The 25464-nt window shown below is 47.1% G+C and overlaps 1 protein-coding gene across 5 annotated transcripts in view; it reads left to right on the top strand.

The window, feature by feature from the left end:
* The first annotated feature begins 1439 nt into the window (after window positions 1-1439).
* The window catches only part of PHKA2 (phosphorylase kinase regulatory subunit alpha 2), a 72207-nt gene continuing 48182 nt past the window's right edge, over window positions 1440-25464 (top strand). For all 5 annotated transcript variants that reach the window (XM_066356885.1, XM_066356884.1, XM_066356883.1 and 2 more), the window contains exons 1-5: window positions 1440-2006; window positions 17792-17950; window positions 19997-20044; window positions 20940-21108; window positions 22299-22381. In XM_066356885.1, the coding sequence (XP_066212982.1) occupies window positions 1929-2006; window positions 17792-17950; window positions 19997-20044; window positions 20940-21108; window positions 22299-22381 (537 nt within the window). In that variant the 5' untranslated portion in view covers window positions 1440-1928. The remainder of the gene's footprint in view (window positions 2007-17791; window positions 17951-19996; window positions 20045-20939; window positions 21109-22298; window positions 22382-25464) is intronic.

Genomic DNA, 25464 nt, shown 5'->3' with positions numbered 1-25464 from the left:
CCGTACCAGATTCTGCATGGAGGTACATCACATGAGTCGCTGCATGACTTAAGAAAGTTACCAGATTGTTAAATAAAGAAAACAAAATGAATGGGAGATGATGAGGGTCTGGTGCTTTATCTGAGTGGCACAAATATATGTTATGAAGTTTTTAAGATGAACTTGATTAGGGATTGTATATGGTGGGGGACAGACCCAGCTGAGCAGGACTAATTTTCATTCATTCATTCATTCATTCAACATTAACTGAGCTACAACTACATGCTCAACTCTACCAGACATGATAGGCAACACCCAAGACGGTTTCCATAAATAATTTACAATCCAGTTAGAAAAACATGCCACACATGAAAAAAATTACGAGGCAGTACATTATTGTCAAGTGATGATAAAAATACCTATGATTTATGTAGTACTTTTCTATGAGCCAGGTATGGTGCTAAGTGCTTTGTATCATCCTCTTAATCTTTATAGCCACCCTGGAAGGTACAGTGGATTTGAAACAGCTAAAACAGCATGCTCACACCACTTGAAAAGAGCAGATCTGGAATTTAAACTTAATTTGAATTCACTCCAAAACCTAAGCTCTTAGTAAAGAGATTGTTATAGGAATTCAGAGAATGAATGGGGAGGGCTAACAGGAGGGAGGAGCTGTGGGGATTCTTATAGGAAAGACAGGCTTCAGATCGGCGAGGGGAAGGAAGGGCCTGTTGGGTCAAGAGCACACAGTAAGTGTATGGAAACAACGATTACGTTAGAGCTGTCCAAGTGGAATTCATTCGGGGCCAGATATCGGTGGAAAATGAAAACACTGTACTGGGCCGAAGACTGGGAAGTGTAGGTAATTACGGGCCACAAGAAAATAATGTAAGTTTCAAGCTGTAGGCCTGTAGGAGATGAACGGCAGGCCTGGCCGGGTGAGCGGCGTCCAGGTGACTAGGAGCAGAGCCGGGGGCGCTGGCGGCCCCCGTTTCTCTTCCCTAATGGACCCCACTACTCACTTCCGCTGGGCGGCGGAGACTCAGCGGAGGTCTGAGCGGTGATCCCAGCCGCGGAGGGTGCCCGGGAGGCCGCAGTGGGCGGGTCTATTCCTCCCGCCTCCGGGGCGGTCGGTGGCTCAGCCCAGGTACCTCCCCGGGCTGCGCCGTGCCCTCCTCCCAGCGCCCGGAGGGTTCAGCTCGGCGGGGAGCGGGCAGGCCTGGGGGCGGGCTAAGGGCGGGGGCAGCGCCAGGCCGGGAGCTCCCGTCGGGGAGGCGGGGCCGCTGGCGAGCCGGCCCCTCGGGGAGCCCTGGGCCCTGGCGGAGCTCTCGCCTACCTTGCTCTCCGCGCCGGGCTCCGCGGGGTCCGCTCCGCACCGGGGCGGGGCCGGAGGCGGGGCCACAGGCGGGGCCGGGGCGGCGGGTGGCTGCGCTGGAAAGGTGCGGGGAGCGGCCGCCGGCGGGGCGGGGGGTGCTCCGGGAGGGGCCGGGCTCCCGCGGCTCCCGCGGCTCCCGCCCCGTTTTCCTTCCCCTCGGGCCGCGGCGCGGAGGTTCCGTTCCGTTCCGGGGCGGGGCGGGACCGGGGCGGGGCTGCGTGCGGGCCGCGGCGGCGGGGCAGGCTCGGGCTGGGGCCCTCCCCCGGCCGCCGCACGACCGCGCGAGGACAGAAAAGGCTCGGCCCGGGCATCATCGCCCCGCGCTCGGAGCCCCGTGCCCGCTTCTCCCGCGGGGCCGCCAGAGCGCCCGCCCCTCTTCCCGCTCCGCGCCCTCCAGTCGTACGAAGCTCCGGTTGGCTTGTTTCGTACCATCCTTGATTCAGTCGTTTTGGTGAGCCCCGATCTACGATCGCCGGGCCCCATCCCGAGAACTGACCGAGACTGAGTGTTCGGGAACCAGGCCTGTTTGGCAGCCGCAGCCCGGGCGTCCCACCTCCACGCAGCAGGTCGGGCAATGAGGAGCAGGAGCAATTCCGGGGTCCGCTTGGACGGTTACGCGCGGCTGGTTCAGCAAACCATTCTGTGTTACCAGGTAAGGAGGGTTCCTCCCGAGCGAGCTGCCCGCTCGTGCCCCTCATTCTCCCACCCAGTCCCCTCTCGTGTCCTGAGACTTTCTAGTTAAGAGGTTTTCCGCTTTAAATTCAGTCCTACTGGCCTGTGATTACCAGTCCCCCACCCCCACCCCGATCCCACCAAATCTTCTACAAGTCAGGGGACCGAAGAGGGCTATGTGGCCGCTGCTCTTCACAGAATTTTTTGCTCACTAGGATCAAAAACAGAAAGAGCCCTCTGGGTGCCCTGGGTACGAAATGCGGGTTTTTGCTTCGACTCTGCTTCTTTTGGGTGAGAGAGGAGGTGTGTGTAGGTTGGACAGACCTCACTGAATGAGAACGGTGACCTCGGGACTGTGAGGACAGTAGACAGGAGTGAAGAAGCTCCTGAGATTTGCTCACTCTGGAGTGTGGGGCGACTGCTGCTGTCCCTCTTCCCGTGGACCGCCCTGTTAGAGACCCACCTGTGAGAGCCCCTACGCATAACTCTGGTTGCTGTTTTACAGATGAGAGAACTGTGGGCCAAAAAGGTTACTGCCTGTACTAAGTCACACCCAAACGCAGGTCTTCTGCTGCCAAGTTCCAGGGGACCTGTGAAGCTGCGCGTGTGGTCTGAGGTGTGAGCATGCCTGCAGTTTGTACTCCTGGGCTTGTTATATGTGGCCCCTCATGTAACACAACTGGACTATTTTTGTTCCTAGTGAAGACAGCAGCTATGGTGCTTGCCCTCAATCAACGGCAACTATTTATAGGACCTCCTGTCACAGAAGGAAGTGGCATTCCCTGGATAGATGCCTAGCCTGCAGGTTGGGAGCCACCGTCACTCCCAAGCCACTAACCATTTTTCCTTCTGAGCCAATTTCTCAGTCTTGTTATTTTACTCTGGAAATATGTACCTATTATATGCAAGGTGCTCTGTCGGGTGCTGGGTTCACACAAAAGTCTCAATGATTGTAGTGCAGTGAGAATTATGCATAGGGTATATGTCCAGAATCAATCATCTGAAACCCCTGGGACCCAATGTGATTTGCAAGTGAGAAATGTTTGGATTTTTAGAAAGGTAATATATAATTATATGTTATATAATTACAGCAGTGGAGAGTCTGGGCAGCACCCCGTACTCAAACACATTATTACTTCCACATCAGAAAATGAATAATCACACCGAGTAGGAAAGTAAAGACTCGGCCCAGGCCGGTTGGCTCAGCGGTGGAGCGTCGGCCTGGCGTGCGGGGGACCCGGGTTTGATTCCCGGCCAGGGCACATAGGAGAAGTGCCTATTTGCTTCTCCACCCCTCCTCCTTCCTCTCTGTCTCTCTCTTCCCCTCCCGGCAGCGCCAAGGCTCCATTGGAGCAAAGATGGCCCGGGCGCTGGGGATGGCTCCTTGGCCTCTGCCCCAGGCGCTAGAGTGGCTCTGGTCCAGCAGAGCGACGCCCCGGAGGGGCAGAGCGTCGGTCGCCCCTGGTGGGCGTGCCGGGTGGATCCCGGTCGGGCACATGCGGGAGTCTGTCTGTCTCTCCCCGTTTCAGCTTCAGAAAAAAAAAAAAAAAAAGAAAGAAAGTAAAGACTGAAAATAGTTTCACATCCGTTCAGGGCATCTTTTGCCACCAAATGAGCTTGCTGCAAACTTACAAAAACACTTGAAAATTTTCCAGAGCTTATTGGAGTTTGAAATTGCACGTGAAGGACTATGGCTCTTATTCTGAGAGGTTAGCGCAGTTTGGGGAGCAGGGGGGAGTCCTAGAAGAGAGGATGTTCAAGTTGAGAACTGAGGAAGAAGTAGGCAGGCAAATGGGGGTTATTTTTTGTCTTCCTCTTTGCAATAAATTATCATCACATCTACAAAGTGTTTTGAAATCCAAGTTGAAAAGCTGTCGCCTTCATTGCTGTGATAGAAGGCGCTATGAGGTGAACTGATAAAGCTTGGTTCTCGTGTCACGCCTGGGTTGAAATCGCTAGCTCTGCTTTGAATGAACGTGTTCTCAACCTGAGTCCATGCCCTCATCTGTAAAATGGGAATAACAGCTGTCTCCACGAGGTATTATGAAGAAAAAATGAGTGCCCAGTATGTTGCCTGGCACCAAACCAGGCAATCAGTAAGTAGTGAGTGCTGTTGGTGGCGTTAAACTTTGATACAGGCCACACAGACCCAGGCCCCATGTTCTTGCCACACCACCCTGGCCCGTGATTCTCTCTTCCTAAAGGCCTTGATCCAGCTACTAATTGCTTTCTGGTCTTTGAACATAATTATGTCTCCCACTGATGTTTTGAGATCCTTAAGCACAGAGGCCTCATTAGTTTTGTTCCTTTTATCAATATATCAAGCAGTGTTCTGGGCAAATGAAAGTTACCCTTAAGTCTTTGTTGATAAAATATTTCCTGCAGGCTTTGAGGCTGTTCTAATGACCCAGCTATTGATCTAGGCTTGCAGTCCCACCAGGGCAAAAGAACTATCTTCTCATTAAAGCAAATCTGCAGCACTGGACTTTCCTCTCTAACATTTTAATGATTAAAAAGTTGTCTGAGCCTTTGGTTGTATTTATTTTGGGGGTAGTTGGTGAGAAGCCTTCATGTTTGACTTGTTTCCCCCTTGCTGGCTGTACTGTCCAGCTCTGCTGGCTAAGCAGAATACTCCCAAGTGTGGTTCTGCTGGGAAATCCCATGAGCCTGCACATATAGAACCCTACTCCCTCTCACCGTCCCCCACCCCACACCCATCCTGTCCCAACAACTGGTTATCACAGTTGTAGAACCCTAACCCGTTTAGGGCTTCCTCCTCTTTTCTGAGTGATCTTAAGTGCACGTCACTTAACGACTCTGTAAAAATGAATGAGCAGTTTTATGTTATGTGTATTCTACCACCATTAAAAAATGAGGCCTTAGCCTGACCTGTGGTGGCGCAGTGGATAAAGCATCAACCTGGAATGCTGAGGTCACCGGTTCGAAACCCTGGGCTTGCCTGGTCAAGGCACATATGGGAGTTGATGCTTCCAGCTCCTCCCCCCTTCTCTCTCTCTCTCTTCCTCTCTCTCTCTCTCCTCTCTAAAATGAATAAATAAATTAAAAAAAAAAAAAATGAGGCCTTAGCCCGTTGGCTCAGTAGTCGAGCATTGGCCCAGTGTGTGGAAGTCCCGGTTCAATTCCCGGCCAGGGTACACAAGAGAAGCTCCCATCTGCATCTACGCCCCACCCCCACCCCTGTCCCACAGCCAAAGCTCCATTGGAGCAAAGTTGGCCCCGGCACTGAGAATGGCTGTATAGCCTCTGGCTAAGATGCTAGAATGGCTCCAGTTGTAATGGAGCAAAGGCCCCTTGTGGGCATGTGGGGTGGATCCCGGTTGGGTGCACGCGCAAGTCTGTCTCTGCCTCCCCGCTTCTCATTTCAGAAAAATAATAAATAAATAAAAATTGAATGCACTGGAATAACGGTTTCTAAAGTTTATGCTGTATATCCCCATCTACAGTCAAAGTGTACAAACGTCTGTGAGGCATTTTTCTTTTTCTTTTATTTTTATTTTTTTTTTTTGTGGGAGAGAGGGAGTCAGAAGAGGGACAGATAGGGACAGACAGACAGGAAGGGAGAGAGATGAGAAACAATTCTTTGTTGCGGTTCCTTAGTTGTTCATTGATTGCTTTCTCATATGTGCCTTGACTGGGGGGCTACAGCAGACCGAGTGACCCCTTGCTCAAGCCAGCGACCTTGGGCTCAAGCTGGTGAGCTTTGCTCAAACCAGATGAGCTCGCGCTCAAGCTGGTGACCTCGGGGTCTCGAATCTGGGTCCTTCCACATCCCAGTCCGATGCTCTATCCACTGTGCCACCGCCTGGTCAGGCTATGAGGCATTTTTCAATGTCAGCTGATACAAGCTCTGAACTCTGTTTCTGATTTGCTTCTTAAATTAAGATCAACTTAAACTGATTTTCACTTGTTAGAACTCATTCTGTGTTAATATGACAAACTCATAAACATTCTTCTGTTAGAGGCAACAGTTTGTTCATATCAGCTAGCATGGTGAGTCGTCAAGCAAAGAGGATTTATCAAAGTGTCCTTTTGCAGGTTTGATTTTACATATAAAGAGAGTATATGTACTCTTAGGAAGTATCTTCAAATATTTATTGACAAAAAAAAAAGAAATTCCTAGATTTATTTTGGCCTAGATAAGACATACTAACTTTGTATATTGCTTCAATATCAGCTCTGTTTGATTGCTCGTTCATGTGTTAAGTACAAAATGGTGATAAGAGAATATGAAGCTTGACGAGGCAGTGGCACGGCGGATAGAACATCAGGCTGGAATGCAGAGGACCCAGGTTCGAAACCCCAAGGTTGCCAGCTTGAGCACAGGCTCATCCAGCTTGAGTGTGGGATCATAGACATGACCCCATGGTCGCTGGTTTGAGTCCAAAGGTTGCTGGCTTGAAGCCCAAGGTTACTGGCTTGAGCCCACGGTTGCTGGTTTGAGCAAGGGGTCACTGGCTCGGCTGGAGCCTCCCCCCACTCCACCCCCATCAAGGCACATATGAGAAAGCCATCAATCAACAACTAAGGTGCAGCAATGAAGAATTGGAGCTTCTCATCTCTTTCCCTTCTTGTCTGTCTGTTCCTCTCTCTCTCTCTCTCTGTCTCTCACTAAAAAAAGAAAAAAGAAAGAATATGGATTAGAAAGAAAAATAATGATCAAGGCAGTGTTTGCTGTAAGTGCAGATTATTTGATATAAAAAGCAAATGAATGAGGATGGTGACCTTGGAACTGAGGACAGTAGACAGGAGTGAAGAAGCTCCTGAGATTTGCATCTCACTCTGGAGTGTGGAGCATGAAATAATCAGGAAAGTAACTAAATAATGCTATTTAGCGGCAAATGCAATTTAACATGAGAAGAATAGGATAACAAAAACATGGAGTAATGGAAAAAATAGTAATAATAAAAGACCTGGCCGGGTGGTTCAGTGGATACAAACGTCATCCTAGTGTGCCAGTTCAATCTGTCAGGGCACAGATGAGAAGCAACCAATGAGTACACTACTAAATGGAGCAACTAAGTGGAATGAGTTGATGCTTCTCTTCCACTTCCCCAAATCAATGGAAAAAAATATTTTTTAAGAAAAGATCGGCCCTGGCCGGTTGGCTCAGTGGTAGAGCGTCGGCCTGGTGTGTGGAAGTCCCAGGTTCAATTCCCGGCCAGGGCACACAGGAGAAGCGCCCATCTGCTTCTCCACCCCTCCCCCTCTCCTTCCTCTCTGTCTCTCTCTTCCCCTCCCGCAGCCGAGGCTCCATTGGAGCAAAAGGTGGCCCGGGTGCTGGGGATGGCTCCTTGGCCTCTGCCCCAGGCGCTAGAATGGCTCTGGTCGTGACAGAGCGATGCCCCGGATGGGCAGAGCGTTGCCCCCTGGTGGGCGTGCCAGGTGGATCCCGGTCAGGCGCATGCGGGAGTCTGTCTGACTGCCTCCCCGTTTCCAGCTTCAGAAAAATACAAAAAAAAAAAAAAAAAAAAAAAAAAAAAAAAAAAAAAAAAAGATCTAATTAAATACTGGAAAGTAATAACATGGCAGAAAAATGGGAGGAGACTGGAGTTAAAGCATTCTTAAGGCCCTTACCACATTAAGAAGGATAGAGGTATTCTATGTTTTGTTAGGAGTTCATGTTTAAGCATTAGTATTAATGCTTAATACTAATTAAAATAATATAAGTGGAATATATAACTTTTAAAACAATGGAGGAACAAAGAAAACTTGATAACACCAAGAGAAGGAAGGAAAAGAGTGGTTGGGGAGAACAGGAAGTAAAAGAAAACCATAGTAAACGTGAAGGACAAAACAAGAAGAGGCAAATAACTGGCTGTATTAGTAATCACAATAAATGTAAACTCTGAAATTAGCCAGACAATAGAAATTATTTTATAAAAATTTTAAAGATGCGAGTGGTTTATAAGAGATAAAATCTAAAACAGAATAGGGAAAGGTTGAAAATAATTTAGTGAAATAAGATGTACTAGGCAAATGCTAATTAAGAAGAAATTGTTGTAATTATACTAATATCAAACAGATTTTGACTTTTAAAAATATATATTATTAGGGATAAAAATGTTATTACTAAATGACAAAAAGATAATTCGAGAAAATAAGCCTCAGAGGTAGAGGCAGCCCAGTCTATAGATGTCCTGAGTTCCCGGTCAGGGCACACAGAAGTGACCATCTGCTTCTACACTCCTACCCGTCTCCTTCTCTCACTCTCTCTTCTCCTCTTATAGCCATGGTTCAGTTGGTTCAAGTGCATCCGCCTGGTGCTGAGGATGGCTCTATGGAGACTCAGCCTCAGGCACTAAAGATAGCTCAGTTGCAAGCATGGCCCCAGGTGGCACAGAGTATCAACCCCAGATGGGGGTTGCCAGGTAGATCTTGGTCCATGTGGGAGTCTGTCTCTATCTCCCCTCCTCTCACTTGGTAAAGAAGAAAAAAAAAAAACAAGTGAAACCCACATAAATACATAGTATTCTATGTTGTTAGAAGACTAACAACATAGCTTCAAAATGTATAAAGCAAAACTTGACCTAATTGTGAAATTAAATCCATAATCATAGTGGCAGTTTTTAAACTCCCCTCAGATACTAACAGAAAATGCAGAGAAATAATTAGGACAGAGAAAACTTGAGCACCATAAGAAACAGATTTAATCAAGTGTACATACATGAACTCTTGGCCCCACCAATAGAAAATAGTAACTTTTCAATCTTGCAAAGTATATTTTTCAAAAATTGATGACAAATTAAGGTATAAAGGAAGTATCAAAAATACTGAAAAATCAACTTTATGCACACCACATATATTTTTTGCCATCATGCAAGACAATTAGAGAGCAATAACAAATAATTGCTAAAGTCCTCCCAAATATGTCTGGAATCTTACTAAGCCTACTTCTAAGTGTACTTAAATAGATCATGCATGTATACATGTTTGTTTGTTTGTTTTTGACTGACCGAATAATCAACTCAACAGGCAGCAAATTGACAAGAGAAAATCAAATTTAATTTTGTGCCCACAGGAACCCTACATACATGAGCGTCAGAGAGCCTGCATACACGAGTGGTTCAGAGATAGAAAAAGGGACAGAGGTATATAAGACATATAAGACAGCCTGGGATGAGGTCAGGTGCCCTGCGGGCTTCAAAAATTCATTGCAGGATGATAAGAAGAACAATAAATAGTAAATTAGTAAGTTGCCCTATAGATAGATCAAAAGAAGTTATCTGATCATCTCTATGGGCATGGCCTCTAATTCAATTCTTTTTTTTTTATTTTAATTTTTATTTTTTCATTTTAGAGAGGAGCGAGAGAGGGAGAGAGAGATTGAGAGAGAGAGAAAGAGAGAGAGAGAGAGACAGGGGGGAGGAGCTGGAAGCATCAACTCCCATATGTGCCTTGACCAGACAAGCCCAGGGTTTCGAACCGGCGACCTCAGTATTTCCAGGTCGACGCTTTATCCACTGCGCCACCACAGGTCAGGCTAATTCAATTCTTCAGGGAGGGTTGGGAGGGGCAATGGTGGACAAAGGAGTCTCTTGCAGCTACAACTGCCTTTGGCTCAGGATAATTTGCATAACACCAGCACATTTTAGGGTGGCATTCTGAACCTTCACATACTCCGCCAGCTGTGTGACCATTGACCATAAGGGGCCAGGCAGCAAAGCAGGGTCACCAGTTAGGAAGCTTGTCCAGTGGAGTGTGATGGCTCAGACAAGGACAGCTGAGAGGGTGGTGGAATTTGGGAGAAATTTTGAAGATAGATACAGCAGGACTTACTGGTAAATGGGTGTGTGGAGAAAAGAGAAGTCAGGAATGACTCCAAGGTTTTGGGAGAGAAATAATATTTATGGAGGAAATTAACTTATGAATATTAATGAAGAAATACGTAGTAAAATACTTACAAAATGAATCCGGCTATGTATAAAAATTTACATGATCAAGTGGAGTTTACCCAGGAATACAGGGAACTTTAAGAAAATCTATTAATGTAATTTACCACACTAGTAAATTAAAGGGGAAAAATGGTGTGATCATTTCAGTAGACATAGAAAAGCATTTAAGATTCAGCATCTATTCAATATAAGTGATTTTTTAAAAGCTGCTTTTAGTAAATTAGGCACTCAAGGGAGTTTTATTATCCTGATAAGGATAATATTAAAACCTACAAACATCATAACTAATGTGTTGGTGAAAGATTAGGCACAGTATCTATCTTTTTTTTTTTTTTTTTTTTTTTTTCCTGAAGCTGGAAACGGGGAGAGACAGTCAGACAGACTCCCGCATGCGCCCGACCAGGATCCACCCAGCACGCCCACTAGGGGCGAAGCTCTGCCCACCAGGGGGCGATGCTCTGCCCCACCGGGGCGTCGCTCTGCCGCGACCAAAGCCACTCCAGCACCTGGGGCAGAGGCCAAGGAGCCATCCCCAGCGCCCAGGCCATCTTTGCTCCAATGGAGCCTTGGCTGTGGGAGGGGAAGAGAGAGACAGAGAGGAAGGAGGGGGGCGGTGGAGAAGCAAATGGGCGCTTCTCCTATGTGCCCTGGCCGGGAATCAAACCCGGGTCCCCCGCACGCCAGGCCGACGCTCTACAGCTGAGCCAACCGGCCAGGGCCGGTATCTATCCTTAAAGTCAGGAACATCAAGGACCCCTTATCACCGTCTGTCCAGCATTGTAATTGTGACCCAGTAACAGACATGAAAAAGAAATGAGAGATATAGAGGTGTCTTTTCAAAGTTGCTCCTTATTAGATTTTCTCCCTCAGATTTACAAATACTGCACAAGGCCTCACCATTTGCGCCATCTCCTGTGACCGAATGATGGTTTACAGGGAAATGAACTGGGCGGGAGTCAAGCAGTGCAGGCATATACTGCATTCCAGCTTTGTGTCAGGCCCCAGTGCTCAACTTCAAATGTTTGAAACACAGAAACCATTCTGGGCCCATCACGTGCAAATGGCTTGACCGCTCTCTTAAGAGATTTTAATTCTTTGCTTTCACTGATTCCTGCAGTAAGTGAGGTCTTACTGAGATGTCAGTCCTTAGCCTGGTGTTGTGGAAACGTACAGAACACATTCAAATGCAGTGGGACCTTCCCTAAACACCCCTCTTTTCCCCCAGTTCCCATGACACATGGCTTTTAGCCTCTTCTTAGCCCTGATCACCCTCTGGGGACGTCGCAGGTAGTGAAATGTCTCCTTTAAACCATGGTACTTGTCAGTGACAAAGTATGCCAGATGCACTCCGCCAGGCCGCCAGTTCAGTGAAACTAATTTCCCTTGTTCTGAAAATTCTACTTCCATGAACAAAGCATTGGCTTGTGGTACCCACTCACATGCTGTTGGTAGGTGGCTGTTAGAACTTGCTGTCAGTGCTGTCCGGTTGAAATTTCTTGTACCTAAGTATTGGGACAGCGTGTGCCTGGGTCGCAGGGTAGCTGCTAGGGGAGGGGACAGAGGGGCTGTCTCGGAAAAGAGATAAGAGGTTCTGTTTAAAGATTTGTTCGATCCCTGGGGGTGGGAGTGTATTGTACAGGGGGCTGAGTCAACTCAAAAGTGTGGGAGTGATGGCTAATAGAATTAGTCCAGCAGGCATTTATTAAACATGTGAGCCCAATAAAGAAATTCTTGTTGAATTGTCTAGTTTGTTTTGACCTATTCAAGTCCAAAAGCATTCTGCTGTGCTCATATTGGCTCAGCCTCCACTTTGCAACACATACATGCCCTTTAGATGCACACACCCACCCCGAGAAGTAGATGTCACCATGTCAGCTGCTCTGCCCTCTTCTGTTGTTAAAACCTGCCCCATCCCAGCCCTGGCCAGTTGGCTCAGTGGTAGAGCGTCAGCCTGGCGTGCAGGAGTCCCGGGTTCGATTCCCGGCCAGGGCACACAGGAGAAGCGCCCATCTGCTTCTCCACCCCTCCCCCTCTCCTTCCTCTCTGTCTCTCTCTTCCCCTCCTGCAGCCAAGGCTCCATTGGAGCAAAGTTGGCCAGGGCGCGCCTGACCTGTGGTGGTGCAGTGGATAAAGCGTTGACCTGGAAATGCTGAGGTCGCCGGTTCGAAACCCTGGGCTTGCCTGGTCAAGGCACATATGGGAGTTGATGCTTCCAGCTCCTCCCCACCTTCTCTCTCTCTCTCTCTCCTCTCCTCTCTGTCTCTCTCTCTCCCTTTCTCTCTCCTCTCTAAAATGAATTTAAAAAAAAAAAGTTGGCCAGGGCACTGAGGATGGCTCCATGGCCTCTGCCTCAGGGGCTAGAATGGTTCTGGTCGCAACAGAGCAACGCCCCAGATGGGCAGAGCATCTCCCCCTGGTGGGCATGCTGGGTGGATCCCGGTCGGGCGCATGTGGGAGTCTGTCTGTCTCCCCATTTCCAACTTCAGAAAAAAAAGAAAAAAAAAAACCTGCCCCATCCCTTGCTTGCTCTGAGAATCATCATTGTATGGCAGCCAAGAAGATTGTGTCAGTGCTGTTTCTTAAGCTTCTATGATGAAGGCTTTAGTGTTGTTGTTGGTTTTTTTTAATTTCTCAAGGAGATAGTAACGTTGAATATTTGTTTTGAAAGTACACACACACTACCCTGGGGAGTCATGTACCCTGTCTTGTCCGGTCACCCTCCAGGGTGCCCTACCCGCAGTGAAGTTCCCCGCCCTCCTTTCTGCTTCTCAAACATCACATATATCCTGTGGGTTACTATTCTCTATTTCACCCGTCTTTTCTCTGGTTCTGGCAATAACTCATTTCTTGGGTTTGAAGCAGCTCCCTGTTTTACTCAATTTTCTACTTTTAAAACAAAAAATGAGCCTTTACCTCCTGTTTGAATCCTTCCCAAGGTCCATGCTGTGCAGGCCCGATTTGCCTCTTCAGGATTTCCTAAAGAAAGATTAAACAGAAGAATGTGCAGAATAATAAAACAAGCATCTTGAGGGGAAATTACTTGCATTAGCTATGCATTTTACAAATATAGGTAAGGAGTAGCTATACTTTTAGTATCTTTGAAAAGATATTTCAGACTATAAATCAGTAAAAATATAACCCTTATTATATATTTATTGACTTGTTTACTTAGCACCTAACTAGGCCAGGACCCTGGGTTAGAGTGGTAAGCCAAAAAGGCAAACTTTGCCCTTAGAAAGCTTAAAGCATAGAAAGATGTCCCATTTTTATGGATCAGACAACTTAATATGGTTGAGATGGCATTACTTCCCAAACTGATCTACAGAGTCAATGCAATCCTATCAAAAACCCAGCTGCTTTTTTGCAGAAATTGACCAGATGATCCTAAAATTCTTATGGAAATACAAGAGACCCAGAATGGTCAAAACAATCTTGAAAAGGAAAAATAAAGTTGGAGGATTCACACTTTGGGACTCACTTTCTCTGCATAGGTGCACTGGGCCTTTATATATATATATATGAGAAGGAGAGACAGTGAGACAGACTTCCACATCTGCCCTGACCAGGATTCACCCAGCAACCCCCATCCAGAGCCAATGCTTGAGTCAACCGAGCTATTTTTAGCACCTGAGGTTGACATGCTCAGACCAACTGAGCTATCCTCAGGGCCCAGGGCCAATCCTCGAACCAACTGAGGCACTAGCTGTGAGAGGGGAAGAGGGAGAGAAGGGGGAAAAGGAGAGGAAGAAAAGCAGTTGGTTGTTTTTCATGTGTGCCCTGACTGAGGATCAAACCCAGGACATCTGCATGCTCGGCTGATGCTCTGTCCACTGAGCCAGCTGGCCAGAGCCCACACTGAGTCTTGACTTAAGTGTGCTGTCTCCTCTACTGCTGCACTGGGCCACTACTAGTGACTTTGCAGCTCTCCTGCTAGGGGCCACTGACAGATCTGCCCATCCTCTTCCTTTATGGCCCCATACCTATCACCACGGGAAATAGTTACCAAGTGGGAGAGTGGCTCTTATTGCAGAATTTGCCACTGATATTAATTTATTTTTTCAGGTGAAGTACACAAGGAGTTTAGTAAAATAAGACAGAGAGGGAAGATTTATATAAGTGAACGAAACTCAGGCCTAAAGAAGGGGAAAGGCAACGGCCAGGGGGTGGAGCGGGTAAAGGGCTGCCAGGAGTTTTGGCTCAACCAAATCAATGGGGTAAAATACTTCCACTAGCAATATTAACAGGAAAATGAGAAGAAGACACTTGGGCATTGTTTTTTCCTAATGAAAACAATCATGGTCACATCGCCCTAACTTGTAGATTCTTCCCCTAACCATGTATTTCATCTGATTTCCTGAAATAATTATATGAAAAAGAAAGAATGTGAATGAAATCTGTTCAAGTAGGTCAATAATATTAATATGGTTTGCAGTTATTGAGCACTTACTTGCACTAGACACAATCCAAAATGCTCAATACGAATTAATTTACTTAATCCTCACACACAACGCCATGAAGTCCAGGGACTGTTCTAATCCCCGTTCCATAGATGGAGAGACACGGAAGCGGTTTGCTCAGGGTCACAGCTGGGTTGTAGTAGAGCTTTGAACACAGGCAGTCTGTTTGCAGAGCCTGTGCTCCTAAACACAATACATTGAAGGTTATGTGTGGATATAGATAAAATGAAATCATATTTTTAAAAGATTGGAAAGCAGCATATGGCTAAAATGACATATCTGAAGCCATAGGCTTAGCCTGGACAAATACATCTACCTTCCTCTTGTCTGCAACTTGCCCGTTTGTGTTCAGCTTGTAAAATTGCATCGGCTATGGAGGCCTTTCGTTCCCCTTCCGTTGAAATTACTATATAAGCAGGAAACCCCATAGCTCTAAAGAGCCAGACCTATTGGGTGGTTCACCAAAATCAGTGAGTGTGAATACATGTGATACAGCACAATCCGCCTCTGACTAAGGGAGTAACTCAAGGACAAAACCTCTGGGGCATTCTTATCAGAAGGGACAGCAGACCAGGGCTCACAAAGTACCTGCCAATGTATGGTCATTTCAGTTTTTGTGAATCATACCAGAATGGAACTTCCCACACCTTCGGACACAATGTATTACAGTCTTTTTGTCGACTTAAAGAGAGAAGCAAGTCCTAGTCAGCTTGGGCTGCTCTAACAAAATGCTGCAAACTGGGAAGCTTAAACAACCCATTTATTTCCCACAGTTGTACAGGCTGCGAAGTCCGACAGCAGGGCACCAGCACGGTCGGGAGTCTGGGGAGAGCCCGCTGCCTGGTGGCACGCAGCTGACTTCTTGTTGAATTCTCATATGGCAGAAGGAGGGCGAGGTAGCCTCCCGGCCTCTTCTTATAAGGGACCAATCCCATTCACGAGGGCTCGGCCTTCATGACCTAATCGGCTCTCAAAGGCATCACCTCCAAATACATTAGGAATTAGATTTCAACATATGAATTTTGGGGAGACATTCAGCTCATGACAGTAAGTATTCCTTTTGCTGACTGCAGAAGCACCCCAATTTAGCACGGCTTGCGCGTGCAGTTTTGAATGTGGGGATCGCCAAAACCACCAGACTGCTTCGCTGTAGTAGATAAGGGGTTCAGACAGCCGAGCTCTAGGTGAGGATGAACTTGATCCACTTCAACAGTTAGGGCCAAACTAAAGTAAAAGAGGTGATTTAGTTAACAGGATAGTGACATTTCATCATCCCAACCACACTTGGCACTATGTGCAAGCGGTCACTGCTGTGTCATCGGAAGGCTGTTTGTCTCAGTGGAGTCACAGTTGATGCATACACCAGGAAGGAGCCGAGTCCTGTCCCTGGACGTCCTGATGATTTCCTGGGGTTAGCCAGCTGGCCTCAGAACAGATAAGCGTGCTTATGTTATACATGGTTGGTACGTAGTGATGTTGTTTTAAAGAACTCCAGAAGTCCATTATTGAAATAAGACTTGTACCTTCACCCAGCCATCCCTAGACTTCAGTTCTAGTTGACTTTAAAATCATTGATTTGAAGTTGTTGGCTCTAGAACTGTCAATACACTGAATGCTGTTGCCCCTGAGGGCAGTGCCAGTTGAGTTTTAGGTGTTTTTGAAGAGGGCACCAGTTAGTTAAAGGAGAGTTGAATATTTCATTCCTTAGGTGGGAGCATTCACAACTATGCCGATGTTTCTTCACCTAATAACCTTGGCAGTATCACTTTGAAAGTACCAACAGAGTTTTTCCTGAGCCCTCTTATGAATAATTTGGTGCCCTTTTTTTTTAAGCTGGCAAAGTTCTTATTGTTATAATCTGTTTTATTAGATACATTTTTTGCATATTTTCAGGAAAAGTCAACAGAGGCTTTATGACTCTTCCTATCTGATTTATTTTCTTCCCAGGAACAGAGTTTATTAGGACTTTTTTAAAATAATGGCTTTATTGATATATGATTTACTTACCACATAATTAACCTATTTAAACTGTACAATTTCATAGGTTTAATATATCCACTACAATCAACTTTAGTACTTTTTCATCACACACAAAAAAGGGAGGGAACCTACTAGCCATCGCTTGCTTGTCCTTCCATTCCACCCCTACCTCCAGCCCTAGACAGCCACTCATCTCCTTTCTAGCTTAATGGGTTTGCACACAAATGAAATTACACAATATGTGGTCCTTTGTAAAAGGCGAAAGATTTGTACAATCTGAAGAAAAAGCAGAGTATATCTGTGGCCCCTGGTGACTGGCCTCTTTCACGTTTGCAGTGTTCATGTTGTAGCATGTACCAGTACTTCATTCCTCTTCATTGCTGAATATTTCATTGTGTGTATAGGCCACATCTTGTTTATCCACAGTTGATAGACATTTGGGTTGTTTCTCCTTTTGAGCTGTTAGGAATAATGCAGTTATAAACATTGTGTATACTTTTCGCCTGACCAGGCGGTGGTGCGATGGATGGGGCGTTGGACTGGGACGCAGAGGACCCAGGTTCGAGACCTTAAGGTCACCAGCTTGAGCACAGGCTCATCTGGTTTGAGCAAAGCTCACCAGCTTGGACCCAAGGTCGCTGGCTCGAGCAAGGGGTTACTCGGTCTGCTGTAGCCCCCACGGTCAAGGCACATATGAGAAAGCAATCAATGAACAACTAAGGTGTCACAACAAAAAACTGATGATTGATGCTTCTCATCTCTCTCCGTTTCTGTCTGCCTGTCCCTGTCTCTGACTCTCTTTCTGTCTCTGTAAAACAAACAAACAAAAAAACATTGTGTATACTTTTTGTGTGTGAAGTTCTGGCTTTCTAGTGACTCAGCTGGCCTTTTAAATACTGGTGATATCATAGCTAAATAGGACCCCCAGGTCCTCTTGCGCAGCGCCTCTTTTTAGGCACATGAAGTGTCTGGATTACAGATGAAGCAGCTGTGGCAGCTGCCCCAGGGAAATAGAGAGATAGCGTGATGGAGTGGGGCCACTCCCAAGTTCAGTGCTTTACTAATTTGTGTGAACACATGAAGCCAGGAGAAGATCCAAAGTCCACAGTGCACATGTTTGTAAACATCTTATAGGGCCTATTCTGTGTGTTCTGTCTTCCATTTGTCATTTCCACAGTGTGATCTGGACTGACAGCAAAAGAACGAGAACTTCAAAGTGAGAATGTTCCTTAGAGATTTTCTTAGCGATGTCATTTCTCACCCAAGGTCACACTGTTGGTGGCAGAACAAGGACTGGAACTCCGGTCTCTTCACTTGTCATCCTGACCCTGCTGTGTCCCCTGAGGGCAAGCATTCCTTCCCCAGGAGCTGGGTAAAGGGTGTTGTTGAGTCATGTTGCATCTCTTCTCTAATAGAATCCCATCACGGGGCTGCTGTCCGCCAGTCATGAGCAGAAGGATGCCTGGGTGCGAGATAACATCTACAGCATTCTGGCGGTGTGGGGCCTCGGCATGGCCTACCGCAAGAATGCCGACCGTGACGAGGACAAGGCCAAGGCCTACGAGCTGGAGCAGGTAATGCTGACTGGCAGCCGTGTCTTGACCATTCAGCACCTTTTCCTTAAAATGGAAAGCCTACAAGTTAGTAGCTGTGTGTGCAGAACAGTTTGATACAGGCGTTGGCTCCATTTCCGCTAGATTGTATTTTGGGGAGGCACTTAAATGGTCTCAACCACTCATTTGTCTTTGCCTTTGAGACTTTTTCTCCTTAAAAAAATTATACTGAATAGGAAACTGAAGCATTCACATTTCTAACTAGCTACATTTCTCTCACACATGTTATGTCAATTTTATATAGACTTGTATACAAAGTTATATAAACTAATGTGATTGTTTTTTTAAAACTCTGTACACCAGCCTGACCAGGCGGTGGCGCAGTGGATAGAGCGTTGGACTGGGATGCTAGAGGATCCAGGTTCAAAACCTCAAGGTCGCCGGCTTGAGCACGGGCTCACCAGCTTGAGCGTGGGGTCGCTGGCTTGAGTGTGGGATCATAGATATGACCCCAAGGTCACTGGCTTGAGCAAGGGGTCACTTACTCTGCTGCAGCCCCCCAATCAAGGCACATATGAGAAAGCAATCACTGAACAACTAAAGAGACTAAAGTGCCACAACAAAGAATTGATGCTTCTCATCTCTCTCCCTGTCTTTCCCTGTCTATCCCTCTCTCTGTTGCTCTGTCTCTGTCACAAATAATAATAATAATAATCTGTCTCTGAGCAGAGGAGGTATTTCCAAATGTTCGGAGTGATAGAATCGAAGTAGGGAGAATGGACACCAAAAAAAAAACTGTTCCCTTGGCAGGCCCTGGCCGGTTGGCTCAGTGGTAGAGCGTCAGCCTGGCATGCAGGAGTCCCGGGTTCGATTCCCGGCCAGGGCACACAGGAGAGGCGCCCATCTGCTTCTCCACCCCTCCCCCTCCCTGTCTCTCTCTTCCCCTCCCGCAGCCGGGGCTCCATTGGAGCAAGGTTGGCCCGGGCACTGGGGATGTCTCCTTGGCCTCTGCCTCGGGGGCTAGAATGGCTCTGGTTGCAACAGAGCAACGGCCCAGATGGGCAGAGCATCGCCCCCTGGTGGGCATGCCGGGTGGATCCCAGTCGGGCGCATGTGGGAATCTGTCTGACTGCCTCCCCATTTCCAACTTCAGAAAAATACAAAAAAAACCCACAACCATTCTCTTGGCATGAGAGCCTTTGGGATTTATCTTTGATTTGGACATCCCTCATTGGCCCTCAAGAGCCGGTGGACCATCAAGTCCAGGGAGAGAGCCTGTGGCCAGGATTGGGAAGGAAGTGAGAGGTCACATAAGGTATTGACTAAGAGCTCCAGCTCTGGAGCCGGGTGGCCTGGGCTCTGTCCTTGCTCTGTCTGCTGCCAGCTGGAGGGCCTCAGCAGTGTCCCTTCATCTCCCTCGGCCTCTGGTTTCTCATCCATAAAGTCAGGTGATAACAACGCCCATCTCATAAGGTTGTTGCAAGAATTAGACAGAATGTTGTCAAGGGTGTTGTACCATGCCTGGACATAGTGTCTGATCATCAGACTATTACTGCTATTTATAATGATAATAATTATAATAACTGGTTATAATACATATTATTAAGAAACCTTGGCAGCTACTTGCATTTTGTAAGAACTTTTCTCAATAGTCTAGTAATGTCACAAATGGCTATTTTGGCACAAAGCAGCATCACTTGAGATGTGCATGGTGGATTTAATTTATCTTGCATAATAAAAATAAATTACTAGAAATCGTGCCATGAATCTCCAGGGTACTATGCTTATACAATTGTCTCGCTAAAATATCCGTGAGGAGTCACTAGATTTCAGAACTAGGAGGTGCCAGCTGGCCCAGCCCCTTTATTTGAGTTAAGTCACCTTGTTAAGATTTTCTTTGTGGCGGAGTGGAGAGGTGAAATAACTCAACAATAAGAATGTTTGCACCCGCTTCGGATCTGCCTTCTCAGGGAAGTCTCCAGGCGGCGCTGGCTTACAGGCCGTGTGGTGACGTTCCCCTGGAGCTGGGAAGCTGGCCTTGTCACTGAGTCTCCTTTCTTTCTGCAGAACGTGGTGAAACTCATGCGGGGGCTCCTCCAGTGCATGATGAGACAGGTAGGCGGGACATCGTAAATGTGTTAGCAGGTCGTCTGAGTGGGTGTTTTGTCATTTTCATGATGATAGCTAACATTCTGAAAGTGTTCCTTCTCAAGATGAAGAGAAACTGAAAATATTTTGCTTACTTTCTCCTTTTAAAATTATCTTCAATACTTTCATGTTGCTATAGAACCACAGATGCGAAGGGCGCTCTATCTCAGAATCCCTTTTGAAGAGTCACTTGTGGAAAAGGAGAATATGCCTTTTTTTAAAAAAAGGGAAAGAAAACATTGTTGTTAAAAGCCACTCCTAGAAAGCCATGTACTATTGTTTTTTTCTGTTGAGTTTATTAAAGGGTTTTCTTTGCATTGAAATACTTGAGTTTCTAAAACTTGACATTACTATTTACTTTATTTTCAATGAGGGGTAAATAAACAACTCATTGAGCATATACTGTATACAGAACACCATGCTAGGATCTGCAACAGATGCAAAGATGACTGCCACACCATCCCCGCCCTTATCAGCACGTTCCTGCTGTCTTTCACACTGTTACTCTTGACCTTCCGATGTCGCAGCGCCCTTCCTGCCCTCCTCCGCTCCCTCCTTCCTTCCTCTCATTGAGTGCCTAGGCTCACGCTGTGGATACGCAGACAAGGAAACCCCTTGGCTTGACCCCGTACTCCTGCAGAACTTGTTAAAATCCCACTGGGCTGGGGCATCCTAAAGATGGGCAGGAAAAACCCCACACACAGCCCCTCTATGTGATGCTCACCAGCGAAAATCTGTTTCCATCCCTCTGGCTGCCAGAGGTGACAGATAAGAAATCTACACCCAGGAAACTGCCCCTGGGCGTGGCCTCTGCCAGCCATCACCGCTTAGCTATGCAGAGCCGCCCTGCCTTCTCTCTCAGGTGGAGAAAGTGGAGAAGTTCAAGCACACTCAGAGTACCAAGGACAGCCTGCACGCCAAGTACAACACTGCCACCTGCAGCACCGTGGTGGCTGATGACCAGTGGGGCCACCTCCAGGTGGATGCCACCTCCCTCTTCCTCCTATTCCTGGCCCAGATGACTGCCTCAGGTGAGCCGGGGCCACTGGAGCCCCTTGTACAGGGAGTGACAGTCCAGAAGGGGGCAGAGAGGGGCAGGCATTGAGCAGTATTCAAAATAAGCTATTTCTGTAAAGAAAAAGCATGCTTCCTTATACTATTCTGAGCACTGACTCTGTGATATGCCAGCAGTCAGCCTGCTGAGCAGGCTCTATTAGCATCTCTGTAGTTGATCACAGAGCTTCCGTTCTGTCACTGTCACCTAGTTACTGGAGCAACCTATATCAGGTCTGCCTTCAACAGTTCAAATATCTGCAGACAGTGTCATGCCCCCTCTTAAAGTTTTCTTCTTAAAGTTTTTAACTGTAGTTAATTTAACTATTCCTTTATTTGTTTGTTTGTTTGTTTTGCTGTTATAACTAATGTTGCAATACCAACTTTGACCCCGTATCTATTTGCTTCCGTTCGTTAGATATCATTCAAGGAGTGCAAAGGCCCCACACCTTCTATTTCAACCCTTTCTGCTGTAGGTACACACTCAGAAGTGGAGTCCTTCCTTCCTTCCTGCCTTCCTGCCTTCCTGTCTTCCTTCTTTCCCTCCCTCCCTCCCTCCCTCCCTCCTTCCCTCCTTCCCTCCTTCCTTCCTTCATTCTTCCCTTCCTTCCTTCCTCCCTTCCTTTATTCTTTTCTTTCCTTCTTCCTTCCCTCTTTCCTTCCTTCCTTCCTTCCTCCCGTCCTTCCCTCCTTCCTTCTTTTATTTCTTCCTTCCTTCCCTCCTTCCTTCCTTCCTTTATTCTTTCTTTCTTTCTTTCTTTCTTTCTTTCTTTCTTTCTTTCTTTCTTTCTTTCTTTCTTTCTTTCTTTCTTTCTTTCTTTCTCTTTCCTTCCTTCCTTCCTTCTTTTATTCCTTCTTTCCTTCCCTCCTTCCTTCCTTCCTTCCCCCTCCCTCCCTCCCTCCCTCCCTCCCTCTCTCCTCCCTCCCTCCTTCTTTCCTTCCTTCCCTCCTTCCTTCCTTCCTGCCTTCCTTCCTTCCTTCCTGCCTTCCTTCCTCTTTCTGAGATTAGACACTAAGCATTACATTTCACTTCAAACTTAATTCTTGATGCCGTTGTAAGCAAAATGAAAATGAGGGTAAAAGGATTTATTTCCTAGTGTGATATCTGTAGTTGGCAGCTCTGTTCACAACATAACTTCATAATTTCATTGTTTTTTTTCTTTACTAGGTTTACGTATTATTTTCACCCTCGATGAGGTAGCCTTTATACAGAATCTTGTTTTTTACATAGAAGCTGCATATAAAGTCGCTGTAAGTATAAACCCCAATAGCTTTTTCAGTTGTCAAAAAGACAAACAGTCATTCAGTTCCCTAGGGGCCAGGCTGTCTGGGGCTGACCAGAAGTAAAGTTAGCGTGACTAGAGCTGTAAGATTATGTCACCTCCACACACTAAGTGCACATTTTTATCCTGGGACGCAATTGCAGAGTTCATGGTTTCAAAATGCACCACATGCTTTGCTTGAATCCATTATTCTGATTTTAACTAAGGCCCTAGCTGTCCGGTGGCATGCACACAAGCTGGCCTGGGTCAGGGTTAGGGGCAGCAGTGTCAGTGCCCGCTGGGAGTGCAGTGCCGTGCAGCTCACCCCAGGCGGCCCACAGGTGGAAGGGCCCAGCCAGGTGTGAGCCCCAGGCCCGGTGTGTGCAGGTGCAAATGTGCATCAACCCAGCTCTTCCGGGGTTGACTACGAGGATGATAGGGTCAAATTTGTTTTGAAAAAGAAAGCCATTGTGGTGTAAAGCAAGGGTCAGCTAACCTTTTCCATAAAGGGCCAGAGAGAAACCATTTACAGCCTTGTGGACCCTACCGTCTCTTTTGACGCAACCCAACTCTGCCATTGTAACATGAAGGCAGCTGTAGACAACATATAAACACGTGAATATAGCTAGGTCTCAAATAGGCTTCATTTACAAAAATAGGTGGCAAACTGCATTTGGTCCACAGGCCATAGTTTGCTGTCCCCAGGTCTAGAGCAGTGATTTTCAACCAGGGCAGTCTTCCCCCGCCCTACCCCCACCCAGGGGACATTGGGCAATGCCTAGAAATGTTTTTGGTTGTCATACTGAAGAGGTGCTAGTGGCATCTAGCAGGTGGAGGCCAGCGACTCTGCTGACCACCCTGTGGTGCACAGGACAGCCCCACGACACAGAATGATCCAGCCCCAGATGGCAGTAGTGCTGAGGTTGACAAACCTGCTCTAAAGAAACCTGAGAAGACTTCGTAGAAATGCTGAGACTTTAGTTTGACCTTGGAGGATGAGTAGGATCAGAGAAACAGAAGGGCAGAAAGGGTGTTTGGTGTGAGTATGTGGGGGTATGCTCGGGGAAAGGGGGTGCAGAGGAAAGGAGCAAAGTCAGGGTGAAAGTTGAGTATTGGAGACTGGGAGAAATTAAAGTTAGTTTGTGGTTGTGCAGGGGTGGAGGCCAAATAATGGAGCTTTGGCCATCCAGCGAGAGAGATTTGAACAGGATCCACTAGGGCTGGATAAACAAGTTTGTCATTTTAGACTCTTAAGCAGGGAGGGAGCTGATCAATTTTTGAGTCGGGCCTGACCTGTGGTGGCGCAGTGGATGGGGCATCGGCCTGGAACGCTGAGGTCACCGGTTCGAAACCCTGCACTTGTCTGGTCAAAGCACATATGGGAGTTGATGTTTCCTGCTCCTCCATCTTCTCTCTCTCTCTCACTCTCTCTCCTCTCTAAAAAATGAATAAATTAAAAAAATTTCTTTTTTAAATTTTGAGTTGGAGTGAAGATGGATTGGCCCAGATGTGAGGAATACTGAAGGAAGGAGTCCTGGGACTCGACAACAAGTCTAAAGTCACTCTAGCGCAGGGGTCGTGAGCCTTTTTGGCTGAGAGAGCCATGAACGCCACGTATTTTAAAATATAATTCCGTGAGAGCCATACAATGACCCGTGTACCTTACGCATTATCCAATAAAAATTTGGTGTTGTCCAGGAGGACAGCTGTGATTGGCTCCAGCCACCCGCAACTATAAACTTGAGCGGTAGGAAATGAATGGATTGTAATACATGAGAATATTTTATATATGTATATATATATATTTTTTTTTTTTTTTTTTTTACATTTTTCTGAAGCTGGAAACAGGGAGAGACAGTCAGACAGACTCCCGCATGCGCCCGACCGGGATCCACCCGGCACGCCCACCAGGGGGCGAGGCTCTGCCCATCCTGGGCGTCGCCATGTTGCAACCAGAGCCACTCTAGCGCCTGAGGCAGTGGCCACAGAGCCATCCCCAGCGCCCGGGCCATCTTTGCTCCAATGGAGCCTTGGCTGTGGGAGGGGAAGAGAGAGACAGAGAGGAAGGCGCGGCGGAGGGGTGGAGAAGCAAATGGGCGCTTCTCCTGTGTGCCCTGGCCGGGAATCGAACCTGAGTCCTCCACACGCTAGGCCGACGCTCTACCGCTGAGCCAACCGGCCAGGGCAATATTTTATATTTTTAACGTTATTTTTTTTTATTAAATATTTGTCTGCGAGCCAGATGCAGCCATCAAAAGAGCCACATCTGGCTCGCGAGCCATAGGTCCCAACCCCTGATCTAGCATGTCTGTGTCGAAATTTTCACATTTTGAAAATGTTTGTTTTCGGAGACCAAGTAATAAATACTATAATTTTGGCATTGGTCCTGTTCTTGTTGGGTTGTAATCTTTCAAGAGTATGCATAGTATTATTTCAAAACAGTATCCAGTGCTTGGGTTTCTTAAGAGAAAATATGAGTTATAAAAGTTAGATATGCATGTATCAAGTCCTCTATGTGGATGGAGTGTTCCGAGCCAGTTAATAGGAATCAGTTTAAAACCCCAGGAAAGTTCAGTATTCTGTGCCTTAGTTTGACTTGGGTTCCTCTTTTTTTTTTTTTTTTTTTGTAGTTTTCTGAAGCTGGAAACGGGGAGAGACAGTCAGACAGACTCCTGCATGTGCCCGACCGGGATCCACCCGGCACGCCCACCAGGGGGCGATGCTCTGCCCATCCGGGGTGTTGCTCTGTTGCAACCAGAGCCACTCTAGTGCCTGGGGCAGAGGCCAAGGAGCCATCCCCAGCGCCCGAGCCATCTTTGCTCCAATGGAGCCTCGGCTGCGGGAGGGGAAGAGAGAGACAGAGAGGAAGGAGAGGGGGAGGGGTGGAGAAGCAGATGGGCGCCTCTCCTGTGTGCCCTGGCCGGGAATCGAACCCGGGACTTCCGCACGCCAGGCCGACGCTCTACCACTGAGCCAACCGGCCAGGGCAGGTTCCTCTTTCTTGCTGAGCATTTTTCCCCCAGAGAGGTAATGCTAGAAAAAGATATTAAATTATTTTAAATGGTTTGGTTG

The sequence above is a fragment of the Saccopteryx leptura genome, chromosome X (assembly GCF_036850995.1).
Source record: "Saccopteryx leptura isolate mSacLep1 chromosome X, mSacLep1_pri_phased_curated, whole genome shotgun sequence".
In the NCBI taxonomy this organism is placed as follows: domain Eukaryota; kingdom Metazoa; phylum Chordata; class Mammalia; order Chiroptera; family Emballonuridae; genus Saccopteryx; species Saccopteryx leptura.
This window is presented reverse-complemented; position numbering and strand designations above follow the sequence as displayed.